Source organism: Cygnus olor, chromosome 6 (assembly GCF_009769625.2).
Source record: "Cygnus olor isolate bCygOlo1 chromosome 6, bCygOlo1.pri.v2, whole genome shotgun sequence".
In the NCBI taxonomy this organism is placed as follows: Eukaryota; Metazoa; Chordata; class Aves; order Anseriformes; family Anatidae; genus Cygnus; species Cygnus olor.
Genome location: NC_049174.1, coordinates 10662267 through 10685739, shown reverse-complemented (window position 1 = coordinate 10685739; position 23473 = coordinate 10662267). Strand labels below are relative to the sequence as shown.

At 39.3% G+C, this 23473-nt stretch overlaps 1 protein-coding gene across 5 annotated transcripts in view; it reads right to left on the bottom strand.

Annotated features, from left to right (window-relative positions):
• The window catches only part of TRAF3IP1 (TRAF3 interacting protein 1), a 45609-nt gene that overhangs the window by 18876 nt on the left and 3260 nt on the right, over positions 1-23473 (bottom strand). For 3 of the 5 annotated variants that reach the window (XR_005820951.1, XM_040561146.1, XM_040561145.1), the window contains exons 3-8: positions 20588-20749; positions 18955-19095; positions 18350-18814; positions 17148-17225; positions 9738-9813; positions 3647-3745 (exon numbers count right to left, since the gene is read on the bottom strand). Coding sequence is in view for 4 of the 5 variants with exons in the window: in XM_040561146.1 (XP_040417080.1) it covers positions 3647-3745; positions 9738-9813; positions 17148-17225; positions 18350-18814; positions 18955-19095; positions 20588-20749 (1021 nt within the window). In the remaining variant the exon portion in view is untranslated. The remainder of the gene's footprint in view (positions 1-3646; positions 3746-9737; positions 9814-17147; positions 17226-18349; positions 18815-18954; positions 19096-20587; positions 20750-23473) is intronic. The other 2 variants (XM_040561148.1, XM_040561147.1) reach the window with 1 other exon arrangement.

The following is a 23473-nucleotide window of genomic DNA, read 5'->3' as shown; positions in this document are numbered from 1 at the left end:
CAAGTAATAGAGCACAGCAATGTCCCGTACTGACATTAAGAAAATGGAAAGCGTATGTTTTATTAAACTGGTTATTAATAATAATGACCTGTAATACATTGCAAGAAGCTCCTCACAATACCTGCTTATTTTCAAGTTAAAAACCATAAAGTGCTCATAAACTATTACTTTTTTTTTTTCCCCTTCAGGAAAGCACTTAACTGAAGCACAAAAGCACTTTCATAGATGGCTTTTTGGTATTCTTTTAACTAAAAACTATTTGAATAAAATCTACTCAAACCATGCAAACACAAACTGTATTTTTATTCAGTTTTTAAAAATCTTTAATGTACAGCATTAGAGGTTAAGAGTCCCACTAAAGTACAGGAGTGTTTTATTTATTAAAAAGCACTGTTTTATTTCTACCAGAAGTTTTTAACTATCATCGGTATGTTCACTATATTCACCGTATATTCACTATATATCACTGTATGTTCACGGTATGTTCTTTTGTTGCTATAAACTCAACTGATCCGGAGTCACTGGCAAATCCACCTGGAAATACCAAACACACTGATTTTTCAGAGAAGTTATATGAAATCCTTAAAAATAATATGAACAAATGAGACATTAAAAATACACACTGAACTACAACCAGCTTCTGACTCAAGATCTACTGCGAGAGCCAGGAGAACAGGGACAAACATATTAGGGATTGTTTCCAGCAACTCGCACCACAGTGCTACAGACATCAATGTTCTGGTCATTAAGCAGATCAAACATCAGAAACAAAACATTGTTAAGAAGCCAAAAGACAGTGGAGGATCAAAACAATTGTGTGGATAGAATAACTGAGTAGACAGTCCTGAAAGTTAAGTAAGCTGTGCAAAAAGGTACAACGGATGATTAATGAGGCAAAGTCATGCCCAGCTAGTTTGCACTGCTAAAAGCACAGGGATTGCTCTCCCTTCAAGGAGCAGTTTATAGAATCCTCAAATATAATTAAAGGTCCAGAGGAAATTCAGAAGCAGCTCACAAATTTACTTATTTACTTATTTGTTGAGTAGTCACAAGTTCTGTGCACACTCCTGAAAACCCTGTAGGAGAATGGAGTTCAGCTCCTCCCTGACTAGCCTGCTCCAAAGGCACAGCTGCTGAGGAAGGACACCAACTGTGGTTTTCAAGCAGTCTCAACACCCAGCTCCCATTTAACTCTGCTGGAGTATAAATCTAATGCATAATTAATCAACCTAAATGCTAACATGGCCCAGCTGCACAAGCAATCGATGCAGTGCCTAAACGTCTTGCAGGGACTGATGGCTGGGATGCTTCGACAAACGGAGCTGAGTTTCAGTAGCTTCCTAAATGCTTTTGTGAGTGTAAACTGGCACCATGAAAAAAACCTCCCGCTTCCATGCTTCCCACTCCTTCCTGTTAGCACACACGTTCACACACTGCTTAAAGAACGCCTCAGCACGGCCTGGTGTAAGGCACTGCCCTCCCAGTGTCTGTGGAAAGGACGTTCACATTTTATATGGGTCAGGTCTGCGCAGGTGAGTGGCAGGAGCTGTGATGGCTCTGCTGAATGACTGACAACATCCCAAGGTTACTGTAAGGTAAACTTCAGAAGGAAGACTGGCATTACTTGAGAGTACCTCAACACAAGCACCAGAATTGTGAGAACATCACCACTACCAGTGGAACCCCAAATAGGGCTTGCTTTAGAATTTAACAATGTTAGGAAAGCCTTCAGTGTTAGTCATCACTTCTGAAAAGCCTCACAAAGGCCTACACTTCATATACTGACTGTAAAACACAGCTGCTCCGCCCTCCTTGCCGCAGTGGGTGCATTCATTTGGACATATCTAAAAGGAGTAGAACCTAAGTAACTTCAGGAGTGAACCTCCACACTTGTAAGAGCAATAGCTGAAGCAGGAGGTACACCCTACCGCCATGAAGCTTTATACAGATACTTCTTATTCAACAGGCTGCCGTGAAGTAGCCAGCAAGGATTCCAAATAGAGGACATCAAGAAAGAATAAGCGACATGCTGACAAATCCACACTTATAAAGAAAGAAAAAAAAAAAAGAAAGGAAAAGCCTCTGTGCTCAAAGACTGAATGTATGACTGAAGCTGAATTGAGAAATTACTATTTCTGCCAAAGGATCCATCAAAATAAGTTTATTTCAGCCAGTGAACAATGCTTTTAAAATCCTATAAATGATTCTTCACAGGATCCCAGACTGGCTGAGGTGGGGAGGGACCCCCGGGCCCACCCACCCCAGCCCCGCTCCAGCAGGGACACCCCGAGCAGGGTGCCCAGCCCCACGTCCCGGCGCCTCCTGAAGCTCCCCAAGGAGGAGACCCCATAGGCTCTGGGCAGCCTGTGCCAGGGCTGCGGCACCCGCCCAGCACAGAAGTGCTGCCTGGTGCTCAGAGGGAGCCTCCTGGGCTCCAGGCTGTGCCCAGGGCCTCTCGGCCTGGCGCTGGGCACCGCTGGATGGAGCCCGGCTCCTACTTCATTGCATCCTTTGGAAACTTTCATTTGCAGTTATAAGAATAATACAGAAAGAAGGAACAGGTCGCTTCTGACTTATGCTGATTACTGCAAAAATATGCATTCAACTTAGCTATCTGCAATGACTGCTGTTATAAATTGTTGTGATTTTGCATTCCAATTGTGAAAGAAATATTCATTCCTCTAAGAACTTACAGAAAATTAAGTTTCACTAATGCACTAGTACATTACACTCTTACTGAACAAAGCTGAAAATACAGACGACTTGTATTTTATACCACCTGAAAATCTGATCCAAATCAATAATGAACCTGGGGGTATTTCTCTTATATACATTCAAATTGGAAATACAGAAATATAAAACAGTATTTCATAACAAATACATTCCAATAGACAAGACAGCTCCAAAAGATAAAAGGAATTAGCATAGAAGTTCTCCCAGTTGTGTAAAGTCACGCAAATGTCTTGGCCAACTGTCTACATTTCATTGGACTGACCCAGCTATGAGGCCCTAAAGGCCACAGGTGGACTGGGAAACAGCCTTTGACCTCCCACATACATGGCATCAACTCTCCTAACTAGGTCAAGCATCTGGATCTGGAGAAAATAAAAACACAGCTTTTTGCTTAAGTGTCAGTTCTTTCTCCTACATTTTGCTTCTATTACTCCATGTATACTGTATCTGGATACAAATGACTCGTTAACAATGTATGCCTTGGGAGCCATACACAACTTTAAAAAAAAATGGAGACGTAGGAATGCAGAGATGGAATTTGTCTCTAAAATCCTGTAAAATGCAAACACTAAGCGAGACTCCCAAACATTTGCACAAAAAGGCAACATGCAGTGATTCTCTTCTTACAAAGAACAAGTCACCAAGGGATTCAGACGCATTTTTCCTTGGGACAGTGTAAACTCTGAGAACTTGCATAAGGGTAAGAAAGGATAGAAGGATACAAGACTAACTTGTTTATCAAGGAACACACATTTATCAAGCCAGGACATTAACCACAACATTTGATTAAAATACAAGAGAGCAGTTGGATTGAGTCATTTAACTTAAATCATTTTAACTGCATGGATTCAAGCTTGACCCCAAAGCACTGAAGATAGACTTTCAAAGGCAGACAAGCTTTTATTCTTCCTACCATTCTGTTTGACTGAAAGTCCTGGTTCAGCTTTCTCTTGCAGTTTAGCAACATTGTCCTCTGAAATCCCATCTGCCACACTCTTCATCTCTGTAGTTCCTATAAAAAAACCGTTTATAGTTAAATGAAACCACAGATACAATAACAATTTTAAATAAAAAGCCCTGCTAAATACCTGTTAGACTTACTAGTTCTTTAAGAGCTACCCTACTTTAATAAAACATCTTGAATGCAAATAAATAATACCTAAAGTTCACAAAGGCTTTTTACATGACCACTGATTAAACTCCTTACGTTACTGCAAATTAAAGGCAATTTCTTCAACTGAGAACTGATTTAGAGATATTTATTAGCCAAATAGCCGGTAACACAATACTGCATTTACCTAACAAAGCCTAAGTAATTACTACAATATGCAATATTGTTTGTACACTACTTGAAATGCACAATGCACTTTTGTTTATTTCAAAGGGTTTTGCTTTAAATGCATTTCATACTAAAGCCATTAAGAAATTTCAAGCAAGAAAAGGTTATTTCCAGCATATTAATTCCACAGCTTGCTGGTAATGCTATAGAAGAATCTAGTCCATCACTTTTGATGCTACCTAAAATGGTTATTTTCACTAAAAAAATGAAAGACTGTTTTATTTACCAATTATCTTAAGTTAATTCTCCCACTTACAACAGAAGAATGTTGACAAAAGCAAGGTAACAGGAACTGGAAGAAGAAAGCTGAAGTGCAGGTATACTGGTGATTTCTAAGTTACGCGACAAAGGAAAAAGAGACATTTGGGGCAGAGGGAGACAAAAGGAGGAATGATTCAGCACCATTTGTACATGATTCCTAAAAACATAGCTGAGTGTTTAATGTGATATTAAAAAAAAAAAAAAAACATACAGTTGGTCACAATACCTACGGAATGGGTAGAATATTTAACTTCGGTCTTGCCATTACAAAACACACTTCCCTTACAATAATATGTTCAGTCTTTACACTCCTCAAAATATAAGAGAAGCAGAATAAATTCAGAAAGAGGAAGATAGAGAAATACATCTGCAGATACTGAGAGTGGTACCCAAAGTGCTGCCCCAGAACTGAACTGAGCGTTTCCAAGTCACCTTATCTGCAAACAGGTAACTGTAACACAAGGGTAAAGGACAGACTCACCACGCCCCTACCCTCAGGCCACATTTCCACCACCAGAACAAATCAGCAAACAGTTCTGAGTGCTCAGGAAAAGATTTGCCAGACAGAGGCCTGCCTAACACTTAAGGCTGAAGTGCCCAACACTTCCAAAACAGTGATGCAAGTACCACAAGCAGCATAAAGCTGATGCTTTCAGGACACGCAGATCGATAGCAGAGGATCTACCCATGCATTCATAATGCTATATAGCCCGTTGCAGCAGCAATGTTGAGTTCTGCTTGCTTACGATAAAATTAATACACAGCAGCAAATGGCCAACAGCCCTTCCATTTACCTGTGCTGACAAAGGCCAGGGTGAGGGGCCACTTGATAAATCTGAAACAAGCATTTAAAAAAAAAAAAAAAATCCTCACCAGCCTATACAGCTGTGCCACAAGGCACCCATGAGGTCCGGAGCTTTGCAGAAAAGCCATCCCAACAGTGGAAAGTGAAGTCCTTCACTCCATCAGAAAGGCAGGGTTTCATTCAGAAACTAATTATGTCATGCCATATATTAAAACAATTCCCAAGGCATCCATTGTTGAAGATACTAACCCGCCACTGATAAACAGCTGCTGGCAGAACGGGTACAGACTGTCAGAGAGATGCTACAGGCTAGACAGATGACTAATGTGATTTCCCAGGGCAGTTCACACATTACCTTCTGACAGTTTCCAATTATCCAGACAACTAGATCAGACTCAGACCTGACATGACAAGCACTGCTTTCCCTTACTTGTAGGGCTGGCTCAACTCTCTCTGGAGGCTGTTTGAGCACGTCATGAATTGTTGTTTGCTTCCTTTCTGCCTAACAAAGCAATATACAGCGAGGTATGCACAACAGACAGCAGGCACGTGTGGTGACGTCTCAAAATTAGCCGCTGCGGTCCAACAGGCTGGCAGGTTGCCATTGGGTTATTCCCCAAATTAGTTGTTTTAATTTCTCAGCAAAAAGGCTCGGTTTGGCTCCCTCCTGAACATACAATATAACATCCCTGAGAAACTACTACATAGGTCACAGACTGCAAACCAAGAGCTCTTTGCATTCAAAAGCTGGGTTTGTAATAAATTCTCCTGGTTTTCACCTCTTCCTCTTCTGTGGCATCAATCCTTATTACAGAACCAGTTTTTAATATTCATAGGTGGACATGCAAGTTTGTGGGCAGTTTTCTTCCAATACACACATGTGGTGTGCGCACACACATGATGAGCATTACCTCCAGAAATAAGAGTCAACTATTTTCAGATGCACAATATTCAGTGTCTTAAAGCAAAGTTGTTTGGATCTCAACTAAGAGCAATTGTAAGTTTAAAAAAATATATATGTATTTAATTTATAAATCAACTTTTAAATTAGCAAAAAAGATCTCTACAACATGAAAACAGCTTTGCTGCAAGGCATGTTGCAATTATGAAATAATTATGGCCTTAGTAATAACATTAACTATAAAAAAATTGTTCTAATACCACTAGAAATTTGTTCTTAATACATAGATGTAATGATGTTCCAACTTGTTTTCATTAGGAGGATAGCAAACATATTTGTAATTGCTTAACTGTCCTCCATTTTCCACTTTGGTTCTGTTTATCTAATAGGATGAACTGGCATTCACTAGCCCCTTTCTGTTCAACCGGTATGCATGTATTTATCTTCAGTTAGCATTACAAAATACAGAAAGCTCTGATTGTCATCGTCCATCACTACAGAGAACAGTGAGCAACAGGCATCAGCACAGCTCCAGAGGGGTTTTTCTACCCTCTGGATTACTTCTTGGGGCATCTATGAGCATAGATTGCAATATTGCCTATTGCAACTCTGCTGTACTAGAACAAAAAGAGGGTTAATGTCCCCAAGTGCTTATCATATAGGTAAACTGACATTTGAGTGCACTGGCCTGCTGCATCATGAAAAAAGGAGTATTTTAAAATATTTACCTTAAAAGACAAAACACGGGATAAAAGGTAAATCACATTTCATTTATTAGAATAACTGGATACTGATTTTAAAGAAGAAAAAGAAGAAATGATCCCATAAAACATGCCATGTCTGGTCACTGCAGTTTAGGTCCTGTCTAGGCTATAAGGAAAATATTCCATTTTGAAAATAAATAAATAAAGTTGTAGGATCAGCTAAGGATCACTAAGTAGTAAAATAAGACTACATTTAATGAAATCCAGATGGTATTTTTCAGCAACAAAATTATTAAAACCTCACAGCATGTAAGTACATGAGACGTGATATAAAATTTTCAATAAGCACTAAGTTGACCTAAGCTCCTAAATAAACACTTGTTTATTTCGGAGCACGCCAAAGTGCCAGAACATTTTAAAGTACTTAAGGTGCCTAAACATCTTTTTATTTTTTCTAAATTCTTTTGAAGGCATGACTATTGATTGTTATAAATACGTTATCTGAGCTCTAATATAGCTTCCCTGTTTCAACACGGCCATTTTTAAACCCACTGAAATGCAAACCTAAAGAAAATACGGATTCTTGGGAAGACACGCAGCAACACAATCTCTCTACATAAGGTAAAAATAGTGTCATTGACAAACTAAGGGTGTGAAGATCCTCATGCTTCATTAGTCTAAACAGAATCAGTCTTTAGCCAAAATTAGCTACTGTAACAGGCATCAGTTCACAGGTGTTACTGTATCTTCTGAAATGAGATGTTAAATTGATTTATGTACAATGACCCTTCATTATGAATAAAACATCAGCTGTCAAGGCACAAGACCACTGAAAGAAAACTTGAATCATAGTAAATAACCAGGTCACTGAAATACAAGTAAAAGGAAAAAGACACTTAGATCCATACGGAAATTGCAGTTACGCTGTGATTATATGAGCTCTGGTTATTAGCCACTTTTGTTCCTTACCTATATGCTTCTCTGGGCTCTTCCTGTGGGCTTACTTACACAACGGGCTAGCTGTACTAAGTTTAGATCCTTTTATTCCTGATGCAAAAGTTTAAGTACTTGGGATATTCTGAACAGAATCTAGTTTCCAATTAGGATGCAAATACAATATTGAATACACTTACTAACAAAAGCTGGTGACATAATCAATTACAATGAATCACTCTAAGAGATAAAATTATTTCCTTATTTGCAACGTCTTGCACCACTGTCTACTAGATTTTGTTAAAACCATCTCAAGACTAAAAACTGCACTTTAATCTTGTCCAGAGACAACAAGAAGTGACCAATGAGTGGCAGACAAGCAGCGATGTTTCTTGATGATTGTACCATTCGCGTGGAACTCCAGCGAACAAAGATTTGGAAGAGGTTATCATCCAAAGGCCGGTACAATGGCCTGTACTCCACACCTTTACAGCCTGTATCAATGCACTTCCTAACAAACAAAAGCAATCTCACAGCACTGTTAGCACTTGTGACAGCCATGACAGACTTGGCACCAAAGCAAGGACACCACCACCAGGGACAACTCTTGGCTGGCACAAGGTAGCCTTTTGCCGCTTCTCATATCCTGCTGATAATCCCCAGGTACTAAATAATTATCTTGCCTTCCTTCCCTGCACTCTGATCAGGAATGCCACAGGGTTTGGTTCCCTTCTTACACATGGCTAAGATACTGAGGAAGATGACACGGGACAAGGATTCAGCACTGATGACACCCAGACCACCTTCCCTGCTCCAGCTCAAACCACAAGGTCCCAGTCTGACACCAGTCCCAGTACAGCAGCTGACCACAGCTGTGGTGGCAGACTTTGGCCAAAGTCAAAGTCTACCAACACATGCCATGCTCCAAAACTCAGAGGAATCTTCTCTAATCAAAGGGGTGACAAGCCAGGGGTTTTAATTAACAGCTTATCTTCATCTGCTTTCCAGCTTACACCTGGACTACTGCAAGTATCTCAAGTTATGGAAATTACTCAAAAAAGATCTGGCTAGTCTTGAATTTACCTAACCATCTTTTCACTGAAAAAAGCCCAGAAAGTTGAACATAAAATTGTATGGTTTAATGTACGGCTTATCAGACAAATACATAGGGTAATTCCTTTCTGCATCGAACAGTAATCAGTTAATTCAGAGAACGGGCCTTTTATTTTTTTTTTGACAAATATGATCTTTTCATCTATAAAGCCAAGATTTCTAAAAACCAAACACACAAGGACTTCAGATGCTTGAGAAAGGATTAAGACATTAAGAATGTTAATTAAGTCTGAATTCCATAGCCAAATTTAGGAACCACACCCTTCCCAAATATTAGAAAGTGATGAAGTTAAATATTTCAGGGTTCTTAATTATATGATTAGTACCTACAGAAAAGCATATCTAGCCTCACAAATTTCTTTAATCTTACTAAAACATCTTAGCTAAAAAATCTTAAACAACGTATCATAAGTCTTACTTAAATAAAAATATTGTGCTGGATATTGCTTTGTTCTGAGTATTTAAGGAACCTTTACATGTTCCTTTATGTAAAGGTAATGTGCAATATTTTAGCATCTGAGACAATACTGTCCACTTACCCTCAATAACAGAAGAGAAACAAAATTAAGCCTCCTAAAGTTATGCAAGGCACGTTTGTCTAATCTTGCTAGATTATGGAGCAAAGAAACATTTTTTTTTTTTGTGAAACTAATGGAAAAACGAATAGCTGTAGAGCAATTAAAAGCACTTCAGAGAGAAAACTATAAATTCAGCCTCGTCTTGATTTTTATATCTGTAATTTTGCTTGCAGAAAACGACCAAACTGAACAAAGTACCACTCTCCACATACCAAATATATGCAAAAAAATTGCCTATTAGATTCATAAATGCAGACTGAGTAAAAATAAGCACTGAAAATAATAAACAAGGATATTTAAGTACTTATCCTGTTCCAGGATAATAATAACCCTCCAGCATATTTAATAGAAAGAATATCCTCCTAGTTACCTTCTCCTCCGGGTTTGGCGCGTTGCCTTGATCCTTTTGTTGAAGGCTGCCTTGAAATTCCTGCAGGACTTTCGCTCTTAAAAAAAAAAAGGCACAAAAATGATATATTTTTAATATAGAAATGTATATATTTAGATATAAAATTTAATTACATGTGTTGCCTTTTTGCCTACATTTATTATGTATTAAATATACATAAAAATGATGCACACATATAAAAATATCTGAAGTCCATTTTCCTCAGAAGAGTGCAGATGTTTTTGCTGGATACATGCTAGTTATATATGTATTTTTAATGAATTCATATGATTAGATTTCACTATTGTAAAGACAACTTCCAAAAGTGAACTAAGCATCTTCAAGGCAGAGAGATTTTGCAAAACCTGCAGCACACCTGTGATGTCACTACTGGTCTTAGAATAGAGTGATTCCCTACCAGTGAGCTACCAAAAGGGATAAGATGCTTAGCATCACCTGGGTGTGTCAGCTATATCAGACTCACAGTTCTCCTTTAATCTTCCGGGAATTATTTTGAATTTATTTCCAGAATAGAAGCAGACACGAACAAAATCGTGACACTAGACTCATATAGTCTTTTACTCAACGGCAACTTCCCGGGACAAACTAAGAAATGGGTCATGTCAGAAGGACCAACAAACAAGAAATGGATGACCTGAAGGAGCAACCAGTACAAACAGGATGATATCAGTTCAAAAGTGGAAATATAAAACTGAAGGAAAAATCAGGACATTCATGAGGACTCTGTCCTAAGTCCCAAGTGATTCAGAGAGGCCAGGAAATGAAGGCAGGCAAGCATACTCAAGTTTTATTATTTTGTTTTCTCTGGATATAGTTTTCACTGCCTGAAGTTAAGAACAGCTGACTGACAACGTTTTCTGCAAAGGCACCGTGTTATGTGTTTCAGTGGCCTTAGGTCCTTGGAAAGGAGCAAGTTAAATCAGCAGACCCATTTGGCTGGAAATTGGGAAGGCGATATGCACGAGCTGCAGCCTCTCGAATGATGAGAGCAGCACTGGTTCTAGGAGACAAAGCCACAGGGGTCCTCAGAGGCCTGATGTGTGAAGGGATAACTGAGCCTACACTCAACATTTGTTGCTAAAAAGGATACAAACACCTCTGAAAACAACAGATGAAATACAGGTGATTTATAGAATACCATTTCACATTTCTATGCTATTTCCTGTAATACATCCCCGCATCACATTCAAAATCCTGAAATATGTTTAGCACCTTACTCCTTATCTGTTTTTTGTAATTTGTGTGAACTAACAGTTCATGCAGTTTGCATTCAAGAATAGCTGCCAACTCTGCTGATAATGTCCATATTCATAACATGAACGAGAATTACATATTCTTCAATTTCTACGCAAATGTTAACATTATGTTCCAAAAACACAAGTAATAGAAAACTGCCAAATTACATAATGTAAATGTAATGTTCATTTGCCATAATATCTTATATATACGACAATGGAACATATATTCTGTAAAGGAAAATAACACTACAAAATGTTTCAAAATACAGGATACCAGTAGGGAAATTTACTCAGACTAACTTAGGTGACCATACAAGAGAGAAGCCCACCTCTACACGCCTACAACAATGTACCCTCTGGCCCCACAGGCACAGTTACATGAAGGAGAGTGAAGATTACACACCAGGAATATGGTTCTAAGTTTGATCTGAAGGCAAATGTTGCTTCTTTATACACCACAACAAACTACCAGCTCAACAGAAGCTCTCGGCAAACAAAGGGGAAGTGCTATTAACACCACAAAACTATGGTACGCAAACCATGATAGGGAAGCCAGCAGCTAAGCCAGAGTCAGCTCCAGCAATTAGTTTGGGTAATTCAGAAACTACGTTTCCTTCACCTCGGCAATGTAATATAACATGCACGTTAAGAATTTCAGGAATCTGGTATTGAATCAGCCAGAAGAAAGCCCTACACCCTACACTTGGCAAAAGTCTAGCCAATAGCTCAGTATGGAGTCCTGCTTTGACGTAAATTAATTTTGACGTAAAGTATCTTCACTGGATTGTTACAATCGTCGTTTGACCCACAACCAAAGCTACCAATATTTTTGTTTTGCTCTTTGGGAAACACTGCCACATTTTACAGAAATTAGATAGAAGGCCAAAACGCACAGCTAATATTGAAGTGGTTCATCGTAATTCCTACCACCTTTGGCAATCACAGCCCTATACGAGGAGGAAAGCAAAGCTCCCATACCATCAGAGCCGGGCTCTACAGGCCTGCAGGCCACATCTGGCACACTCAAACATTGGCAGCTCCTTGGGTGATGTAATTATTAGCACAGGTGGGGAAGGAGTTGAGAATAGGTGCTGAGGCTTCTGGAGAAGTGGAGTCAGTCATTTATTTATGTCAGGTAGAGGCTGCAAACACTGCTCGACACTTTTGTAGCACCACATGTGCACGCTGGCAACAGGTGCAAAGTAAAAGCTAAAATTTAATCACTATGGTAGCATACAAAAACATAAATCCCACAATATTTATGACTTGAGCTTTTCCAAAGGGAGATAAAGTAGGTCATTCTTCTTCTTACAAATTCAGAGGTTCCAAGACTTTGAAAAGCAGTAAATGCAGCCATTAAAAAGAAATCTTACACTTCATCTCACACAATGCTGGAAAAAACATATTTAAGTGGAATCCAAGATGGATGTACACACACTTCCCCGTTTTGAGTAATTACATTTCTATTTGGAGAGGATACAGCAGTCTGCTGTAAACCATCCAGTCTGCTACTTTGTCCTCATTATTAGCCTTTATATAGGTTGGTATTCACTGTAAGACATAAGAAAATAATGATTTGTAACATTTCAGTTGATCAAGAAGAGGAATACACTGTGAAAAGACACCCTGCCAAACGGTTCATTCCTCTCGCCTTCCCTGCAGTAATCAACCTCTACATTCATGAAGGGATGTCACAAACAGATTCTATCAATAACTTTTACACACAGATCCTCGGGCTCCATATGCTTTGATTTTGTACTGCTGAAACTCATTGACAACCCTAATGCCTGACACTGAAGATGAGCAGAAGGCAGCACACAGAGGATGCAAGTGGTGTTACAGCACTCGCACAGCCCTAAGTTTTCTTAAGATAGCAGCTGGGACACCAAAACTAATAGGCAGCTTAGCTTAATAAGGCAACATTTTTTTTCCTGTATTACTACCATGCAGTTTGCCTTGTGGGTGAACCCACAAGGGTTTCTGCCCTCCTAACTAATTCTGAACATGCTTACATACCTCTCCAGCCATGGAAAGAAACTACGTGCATCTACGGTCAATGGGAGGAAACAACTGTCACCCAAGCAAAGGAGGAGGACAGCTCATTACATAAACCAGCCACTGTAAATTGCTCCCTGTAATTCATCAGAGCCACTGATAGTTCACTAACAATATATAAGAATTACATCTGTGCAGAGGGATCTTTTTCAATCACCTCTGTTTTGAATGACTTTCCTTCTGATTAGATCCATGGTGCCAGGAGGCATATTTGCATGTGTACTCTAAGTAACATACACATAGAAAGACAGATCTTTTACATAAATAAAACTATATATACACATACAAACACACTTTTTATTTTTGTGCAACAGACTATTCCTCAGCACATAAACACAGCTTATTTCTAAAGCTTTTAATGCAAGCTACATATCCATCCAAGACTTTCATTGCTCTTTCCCTCAAACTGCCTATATTTCCTGTCTTTATTTCTAAAACAGACATAATTATTAATAGGCAGAATTCGTTAGTGTGCAATAGCAACATGGAAGATCTATATTTGCTAGGCTTCTTTTTACTCCAGTGGTGATAAAACTAGGAAAATATTGATCAATTATCTTTTCCTGAAATAGGGGCTCACAAGATGATGTTATATTGTCATTAGCTTCTACTAATTAAAACCTCTCAAATGCAAAAAGAGCCATTAGAAAAAATTTGTTTCTTAGAATGTAAATTTTAATGTTGGATTTCTACTATGGGAGCCAATTATGAATAACTGACACCAAAAAGAGTTCCAGTTCACAGCGCTGGAACAAACATAGCTGAGCCACGACCAGGAGATTTCCATGGAACCTTTCTCTCTGCTGCTTCTGGGGCAGTTATGTCTTTTTTCATTCAGTGGTTGTTTCATTACACATTCTAGATGAGTTCCAACAGAAATAGAAGTTCATTAGACGAGACTTAGAGGCTGATTCAAATGACCAGTTCCAGAGCAATACAGTTTGAACAGCAAAAATAAAAGTTATTATAGAAGTGGCCAAAAGTGACAGGATATTACAAAAAGCTTTAGCCAAAAGTTTCAGCAGCCATCTGTAAAATGGAAGAGACTTTTCCAGCATGTTTTGCCTTAGGGGTAAAATGACATACCTATTCAGCAGCCACTTTTCAGATAAACAGCACCATACGCTCCTAAGGTCTACAGCTTGAATCACCTCTTGTTAAAAGACAAAGTTATCTTCGTTATTTTGTAGCATGACTGACTGAGCTTCTAAGTGTCCATTTTAAACAAGACCTCTACCTGGACTGAGAGTTCACAGAATAGAGCTTAGCTAGCACTGGTCACAGTGTGGTATGCAACAGCTAGCCTTCAAGCAGAAAGGAGTCTCCTTCCATTTGCCATGTGTTAGCCAAATGTTTCTTCTTAATTCCTACTTATAGTTGCTTTCTTTTAGTTCCAGAAAATCATGGATACCCACACGATGACTATTACATGCCGGGTAACATACATTTTCTTCAGTACAAGGAAAATACATTTAAAAAAAAAAATTCAACCTGTGAAATTTAAATCGCATTTTAAGGCTGGCTTTAGATAACTATCAGCAAGAAAAAATGAAAACTTCAATGAGTAAAGATAGACTCTTATCTAGACTCCTAATCTCAAAGGAGCAAAGGCAGGAATTAAACTTTGCAGTATGTGTACAATATAAAAAAAAAAAGAAAATCAAAATTAACTTGTTCTCTAAAGTAAATGCAGCATAGAATCCATTTAGCCTGAAATTCCATGGACATCTCAAATTAAATAAAAGCTCCCATTTCCACATTGTTTCCACATCCTTATGCTGTGAAACAGGCAGCATGTCTGAAGGAAGGACCTGTTTTAAAAATAGTGAAAACAAGACAAAATCAAGTGGAAGATGAATGGCACAGTGCAACATAAAGCCAAGGAAGACTAGGTTTGGAAAGAAAGAGAAGCTGTGGCTAGGAGTACAAGGACAGAAAGCAGGACTAGAAGCCAGGGGTACATAACCAAACACAACAGGAGCAATTCAGAGAAGAAGAGGTCAGTCTCTAGGGCAGAAGAGAGCAGGCATCATGTTAGGCGCTGGCATATCAGACACTGCTTGAAAGGGGCTGTTTCAAATTGTTTCACTTGCTGTGTATGATAATTACAAGAAGATGGATGCTAAAGATTTATTAATTACGCAGCAGACACTAGCAAATAATACAATTAAATACTCTTCAAGTGCATAAACACATAAATTGTTTCCTTTCTTTTTAATATATTTATTTTGCTGCCACATGACTTAAATAGTATTACAGTAAATCCCTGGAAATAAAGGCATTATCCTGCTGTGAAACTACCGCGAGGAAAGGAAGATCAGCCCCAGTCCATTAAGATGCACTTCCCAATTATTTCATGCTGGAAATGATTCACTCACTTTGCACAGCTATCCCAGCTCTCCAGCTTTAAAGATTCATTGGAAACATTTTCATTTCGTTCCCCTCTTCCAGTCTTAACTAGGTGACCATTTGTCATGCACTAGTCTAAAGTGTATGTTTTCATCACCCAAAAGCTAAGCACTGTCTACTGTTACGCAAGCAAGTAAAGGAAAAGCATGTCATCTAGATTTAAGGTAGTAAACCAACATGCCTTGGAATCACTCCCAAAAGCACTTAAGACGGGAAATGAAACTTTACTGCCCTAGCGTATTATAGTGGTGCCCAAGAGCACTACGATAGTTTGGGATGAGGCTCAGAATTTCCATTAGAGACCCAATTTGCAGGAAGTTTAACTTGGCCATGAATATTTGCTTCAGGCTAAAAACTATTTTATAAGCTCTCCCTCCAAGTGCCAATAATTTAAAAAGTTTGGTTGGATTTCAGTCAAAGAATGGCTATAAATTTGTCATCTCATGCAGAAGACACAATGATGTCAGTGGCCCACAGACTCCCAACAGAGACTCCTGCTAGACTTGGGATCCTGCCGATTTCTTCCTAGCCTGAACTACTTTAGGTTAATTTATTGAAGGCTCACTCTTTAAACATTTAGCCAGATGGCTTCATAATTCCCCGAATTGCCTCAGGTCATCAAGAAGCAGCAGATGCAGACAATGGTATCACAAGCAACAGCTACTGTTCAGAGGCAGTCTGTGAATTCCTATTCTGCCCTACCATCATCCAGCTGCAAAACACAGGCTCAACGCAACACTGGATTCATTTTCTTTCCAGCACAGCAACTTCTATTAAAGTCCCTCTCCTGGTTTTGGGACAGGTATTCATCTTCTTCATAGTAGCTGGTGTGGTGCTGTGTTTTGGATTTAGGATGAGAATAATGCTGACAGCACCCGGCTGGTTCAGTTGCTGCAGAGCAGCGCTTGCACAGAGCCAGGGCCTGCTCTGCTCCTTGTGCTGCCCCCACAGCGAGGGGCTGGGGGTGCACAGGGGGCTGGGAGGGGACACAGCCAGGACAGTTGGCCCAGGCTGCCACAGGGACACCCTGTAGCCACAGGACTGGGGGCCTGGCCAGGGCTGGGGGACTGGCATTGCTCAGGGACTGGCTGGACATCGATCAGCTGGTGGTGAGTGAGCGTGTTTTGCGTCACTTAGATTTTTCTTTTCTTCCTTTTTATTTTTTTCCTCCTCTTTCTCTCTTATTAAGCTGTCTTTATCTCAACACAATAGTTCTCGCACTTTTACCTTTCTCAGTTCTCTCCCCCACCCTGCTGCGGGGGGAGCGAGCGAGCAGCTGTGTGGTGCTGGGCTGCCTGCTGGCCTAAACCACAAAAGTACCATAAACAAACATGCAAATACACGACAGCATTGCAGGGAAGATTCAGAGGAATAGGGAGAAAACTTTGAACAGATAAACATTTTTCTGAAGTACTCAACGTATCAATAACTAGAACTAAAAATCTGGAAATGAAAATAAACTGATTAGGTTTTTTTGTCCAAGCTATGAGAAATTTTAAAACAAGCAAGAATCAGACAAGCACCTGTTTTAGAGCCCAAAAACTCAGCATCTGCGTATCTTTCAATCTGACTTTCATTACGTGCCAAGCCACGTAATGAAGCCATCCCAAGCCATTCTAAAATGTAACACCCTCTATAATCACCTTCCCAGATCTTCTATACTACTAACCTCATTATCTGGCTGGCACTTGCTGTCTTTAGTTGGCCTCTGCAATTTTCTAAGCTTGGATTCCTCAGAATCTGTGGACTAACAACAAGTAATTGCTTTAGATTCCATGTGCTGAGGAGCAAGCTACTTACCTGAATTACGTGAAAGGGGATATAAGAATAACATTGTAATGTGCTCAGTTCTGCTGTGTACTCATCCTTCTACCTACTCTCTTTACCTTGCCTGGCTCTCTTGGAAGCCTAACGGAGTAAAATTAAACACTATTTTTGAGTAATACCAAGAAGCCTCAAAGCCAGCAAACAGGTAATGCCAGAAGTGCTTTCTCAATCGCAACATAAATTAAGCTACCTCCTAACAGCAGCGTCATTGATATCCATTAATCCTGAATTTCTACCTTGAACCAGCAAACAAAAGAAGAGCAAAGGCAAACAACAAATGTTTAGATGAAGACTTAAATATTAAAGACAATGAAGAGATGGCTTTTAAGGCACTTTAGGACTTTACACTGAGACCTGAAGCAAGTTGTAGTGGCAGATGCACAGTCTACCACAAATAGAGCACCCTTGCTAAAAGGAAATGATTTGACCCAAATGGGCTTCCCAACAATTCTTTCAAGAAAAAAAAAATGAAGTTGGAAGCAAGCAGCTTAGACTAGAAAGCAAAAAAAGAAAAAAATGCAGACACATGACTCCATCCTATGGGTTCTGCTACAGAAGAAGTAGGCTCAAGAGACAGACTAATGACCAGTATGGCTCAAATAAACTCTCTTCAACCCATATCCCAAAAGCTAGCTATGGCTGCAACAACAGCATGCATTATTGGGAAGACATGTGAGGATGCAAGTACACAGTTCCAATCGTTGCTGCCACCCCCCTCTGCCAAACAGAATCGAATGTGGTGAGGAGAATTCAAACATGCACAGATCAGAAAATAAACTGCTTGTTAGATGTTCAGGAAGCACAGTCAGACGAGTCCAAAGGCTCAGAGACAGGACGGTCCACACACAGCCTCAGCCACATTCTTACAAGATCAAATCCATACCAAAAAAACCCTTTCAATTCATGAGAGTAATTGCTGTTAAAGAAAGTACTTAATCGTTAAGTGAACATACAAGACAAGACACAAGACCATTTCAGAAAAATATTCAGTCCTTACCACAGCACGCCAGAAGTTATTTTTCTCTGAAATAAAATTTCGATTACCTTTTTCTCTGCTTTATCCTTTCCATGTTCTTTTACATGCTCCCCATCTTTTCCTCTGTCTCTCTGCCTATCCCTGTCCCGACCTTTTCCCCTTTCTCTATCTTTCTCTCGTTCTCTGTCCCTAGCCTTGTCTTTGTCTCTTCCTTTCAATCTGTCTGTTTCTCTTCCTCCTTCACTTTTTTTCTCCCTTTCCTGTCCTTTATCATGTTCAGCATCATCTTCTCGTTCTATGTCTCCTTTCCTTTTGTTTTTTTCTGTTTCTCTTCCTTGTTTGGTTGTTCTGCTTCTTTCCCTTTCTTGTTTTTCCTCTCCCTTAAAGGTGTCCCTTTCAGCGTTTTTGTGCCTGTCTTCATTTTCTTTCTGTTTATCACTTTCCTTTTCTCTTTCTTCACTTTCTTTGGAATCTCCTTTGGGTTTTCTGTCTCTGCTTGAGCTTCTGTCTTTAATTTCAGTATCTCCTTTTCCCTAAAAGAAAGTAAAAACTATTATTTAGTTTCAATACACGGAAGTTTATAACACAGTTACTTTTTACAGATAAAATGTACGCTAAAAGAAATTTTAAAAAATAATGGTAGCCAGCGTACCCGAAAGTTGTAAATGCCTACTTCTTTATCCCTATGGGGTTTTTGTTCTTCTGTTTTGGGCTCTCTGCTTTCTTTATCTCGAGATTTAGAAGACGGAGGTTTCCCTTGAACATCAGCTCTTTCCCCAGCTAAGATCCTTTTTACAGCAGCATCACTGGAGAGCTGCAAGAAACAGAAAAATTCCCTGAAATGACTAGGTTATTTTGTTATTATCTCCCTTCTTCCTAACTCTGTAGTCAACATGACTTTTTTTTCCTTTTGAAATAAAGCTTGTATTTCTGCTCTTCCAAAAACATTCTTTCACAGGCGTAATAATGGTCCTTTAAGTTAAACACCTCTTTGTAATTCTCATAACAATTTGACCACACGTACCAGGACTATATAAATACATTGTGCTTTTTATGCATGTTAGCAGAATTAGCAATTCTCATTGCAACACCTTATACGTTTTTCAAAACAATAAGGTAAATTGCTGTCAAAACCTTATTCCATGGCTGCCATCAGTTAAACATTCTTAAAATTGCATTGTTATGTATTTGAATCCATTCTCAGGCCACTTCAGTGACATCTAACACTTGCTCAGCAACAGTCATTAACAAGGAAAACTACATTAAAAATGACTTTCCGTAAGCTGCAGTCACTGCTTTTAAAAATCTTTTGCATTTGGTGAAGTTTTTAAGAAGACAAGCAATTCTTTAAACAGTTAAGTTAAATATAAGTTTTCATGTCTACTTAGAAACTTCTTAGACAAGAAGTTTGACTGTTCTTAAAGAAAAATAAATAAATTAAAAAACACACACACACACCCCATCACATTTCTGAGGAATTCTTCCTGAAACAGGATTTGCTTTCAGATCACTAAAACCGATTTTGCCCTGAGGGTTGACTCCTGATTTGTAAATATAATACTATGGATTTTTGTGGGTTTTCACATTTGGACATTAACATCTGCACATTAACAACACTTGCCTGAACTACCTAACTCCAAGCAGCACAGTCAGCTCATCACCGAAAGTATCAAGCTAGAGCCCGAAGCAAATCTTTTCCACAATGTACATCAAGCTTATGTTTCACTATAAAGCCAAGGGGCTAGTTAACTTTGCTCAAGTGGGTAGACGATATCCTTTGGATATTAAACCTCATCACACCATGCTAGGAGGCTGTGCCATCAAGAACATTCTCTAACTTGTCCCATCTTAGTGCACATGTTCATCAACTTCCTCCTTCCCGATCTCAAGCAATCTATATGGAAGAAGCCTGTATAGAACACTCAGCTAACTAAAAGAAAATAATATAAATTTAAATTAATAGACAAAGATTATTCAAATAAAATCTCCATACAGCTTGTACATATTATAGGACTTCACTGTTAAATATACACAATTTGTTCACATTCATAACTTCAAGGGTTTTCAGCTAAGATATCCAGAATGTATTTGTGTGGGGACCTGGCTCAAACTCCGCTAAGGATCACATACTATATTTCTGTTAATATTATTATTAATTATTATTATAAGTGGTGACTCAACACAGTATATCTTGTGTAATTAAAAATAGCAATGAGTGTCAATGTCTGTCACAAATAAGCTCTGATAATATGTAAAATAAATAAATACGTAACTATGTATATAAAATACATATAGTGATGTCATACCTTATTTAAGCAACACTTCCCAATCGCTTGAAGAAATTCATTTGTTTTTTCAGGTTCATGTCCAGCCACAACACGTGCTGGTTTTACTGCCAGTGGCTCTCCTGTTACCATTACAACAGCATCAATTGCCTTCTGAAGGAAGCTGATTTTGGCATCTTTATCCTAGGAAAACAACAATTAAAAAATAATATTGAGACTCTAAAATAATTCCATACACCACCTAAAGGTTAGGAAAGCTCCGACTGGAGGTGCAGAAAGTGTCTGTACAACAGGAGCAGCTGAACTGTGGCTCACGAGGAAGCTTTGCCACGGATGCCAGGAGCCAAAGCATGGCTGAGCTCCCTGGGAATGAAGCATCACCAGCCACCCTGGCCGCACCTCCGGGTCGCCCCGTGAGGGCTGGGAGCCCAGCTTAGAGCTGCCCCGAAGCAGAGGGGCCTCTTAGCAGAGCAGTTTCCAAACCTGGAACAAGGGATGCATTTGTGCCTAAATCTCTGTGCTTTTTTTAGACTCTCCAAGGTGAATTGTGAATTTGGAGAATCTCAGGCACGTGGGGATTTGGGCATGTGGTTTGGAAGGTCAGGGAAGTGGGCTACCCTGCTTTAGTTAGCCACTTATTTCTGAATAAGAAGTAAAAGCTTTGAGCAAGGATGAATATTGAACTTCAATGACCAAATTAAAAGTAGAATTTTGTGGTTTGTGTGGGTGGTTTTCATATTGTTTTTATTATTATTCTTATTACTATTTTCTTTTAAGTATATTTATCATTCAGCTGCAGTACACTTTCTGACACTCTGTTTTCAAGAGAATAAAGACGTTGCAGAACATACAATTTTGTATAAGAAATGATGCAAGCATTACCAAAAGAAACACTAGAGTTACAACAGGATTGTTACAGCAATTATTGCTCAGAAAGACAACCATGTTGCCCATTTTTCGACACAGGAGTCCCAATTTTATGGGACATGTGAGTCCAAACTGAAAGGCTTACATGCTTATACATGTACTTTACAAACCAGACTTAACCTTGAGTAAAGAAAACATACAAAGGATGGTGGCCAAGAGATACAGGCACGTATTTTATCTCCACAATTACCAGATGTGTTTTAGTTTTACAATTACACTTACAATCAACTTTCTCCATGTACCCTTTAGCAAAAGCGATGACCCTTGGTGATTATGGAAAAACATTAAGAAAAATAAAAGCAAAACAACACCCCCCAACTAAAATGTTATCGGATGCTTCACAGCACAGAGAACGAAATGATGGTGTGAAGTCTCTGCAGCTGCAGAATATTGGGGAGGGGGCATGGATTAATTAATAAAGCAGAGTAAAATTCAAGGAATTTTACCAGTCCCATCACAGAAGTCTACTTACTTATCCTTTACTTTCTTGAGTGGAGATAAAGATACCTTACTAGCCTGTTAAAAAGTAAACCCACATGAGAAGGGTTCTATATGTGTGTTTTAACAGGTATTAGTTCAGAAGAGTAGCAACTACAACATTTAAGCCAATAACCAAAAAGCTGACCACTGACATTTCACTTACTTCAGCAAAGCGAGCAGTTTTAACTACCCAAGAAAACACCTGATTTTGCACTGCACTTCTTTACTGTCTGGGCATCTCAGGTGCACAGATCCAGAACGATCTGGACTTAATTTGACAAACATACCAAAATAAAGGAAAGCACCAGAAGCCAGTAATTCCTCAGCTGAGCAAGGCCAATACCCTTTAAAGGCCATCTGGCAGCATTATCTACTCCTGTGGCACCGGAGCTTTATACGGCTATCCGTGCGATATCCCAAGTCCCAGAGCTGCTCCATAAACAAGACCTGGGTTGTGCTGCAAGCATGTGAATGATAACTAAACGCGTGGGAAGACGGTCTCCAGAGCCAGGGTACTTCCCGTCTCCAACTCTTCCAAACAGATTAAAACAAACAACTGCCACATAGCTAGGATTTTCAGATGTCTCCACCAACATCAGGGCCGCTTCACCCTCACCAGTGATCCCTGCATTGAAAAACAAGGAAAGAAAAGGAAGGAAATGCTGCACCCTCCTTTGATTAAAATAGTTGCCCACCCTTTCAAGGACATATGCAATCTGTTAATTCAGGGAAGGAAGCAGGATACCATTCTAAACCCAACATTTTCAAATAAAAGTGATCCAGAAGTCCCTCCTATATCCTTGTCTTTTTCAGCAGTCACATTATCAGTGTTTTCTGTCTGAACAAGAAATCTTTATGAAGCCAGTGAGAAACCAACAGATCCCACCTGGATCAGTAAATAAAGTTCTACCAGAATAGAAACAAACGTCTGAAACAGTGCTGAGAGCTTTAAAACCACAAAAAAATATTTTCTATTAATCAAAGGCATCTCTACTATTCCATGTGCTAAGACTTTTCATATACATATATATATACATATACATATATATATATATATATATATATCGAGAGAGAGAGAGAGAGAGAGAGAAATAAAATATAAAGCTGATGGGAAAGGCTAACAGAGCCTGACACTCAGTCTTTCCATTTATAAGAGAACGCTTTGCTAGACCCAATGACACAAACCTTTCTGATGGCCACGAAGGTAGCAATACTGCCCAATGCCATTGGTAGGAAGAGGTGAATTTGTTTCAGAAAAGTCCCAGCCATTCAGGAAACCTCATGCGTCCATTCCCTTACACTTAAATTCCCCTGAAACACACCCCTGAACCAAAGTACAACTCAGTGAGGTCCAGCTGCATGCTCTGCAGCATGCTTTGGCTCATCAGACGCTTCCAGCCTGCCTCCCACCTCTTTCTACACAGAAGGAGGTACCAGCTATCTAAGCAGTATGTATTATTCCAACAGTGGAGACAAAAAAAGGTACCGTAGAAGAAACGG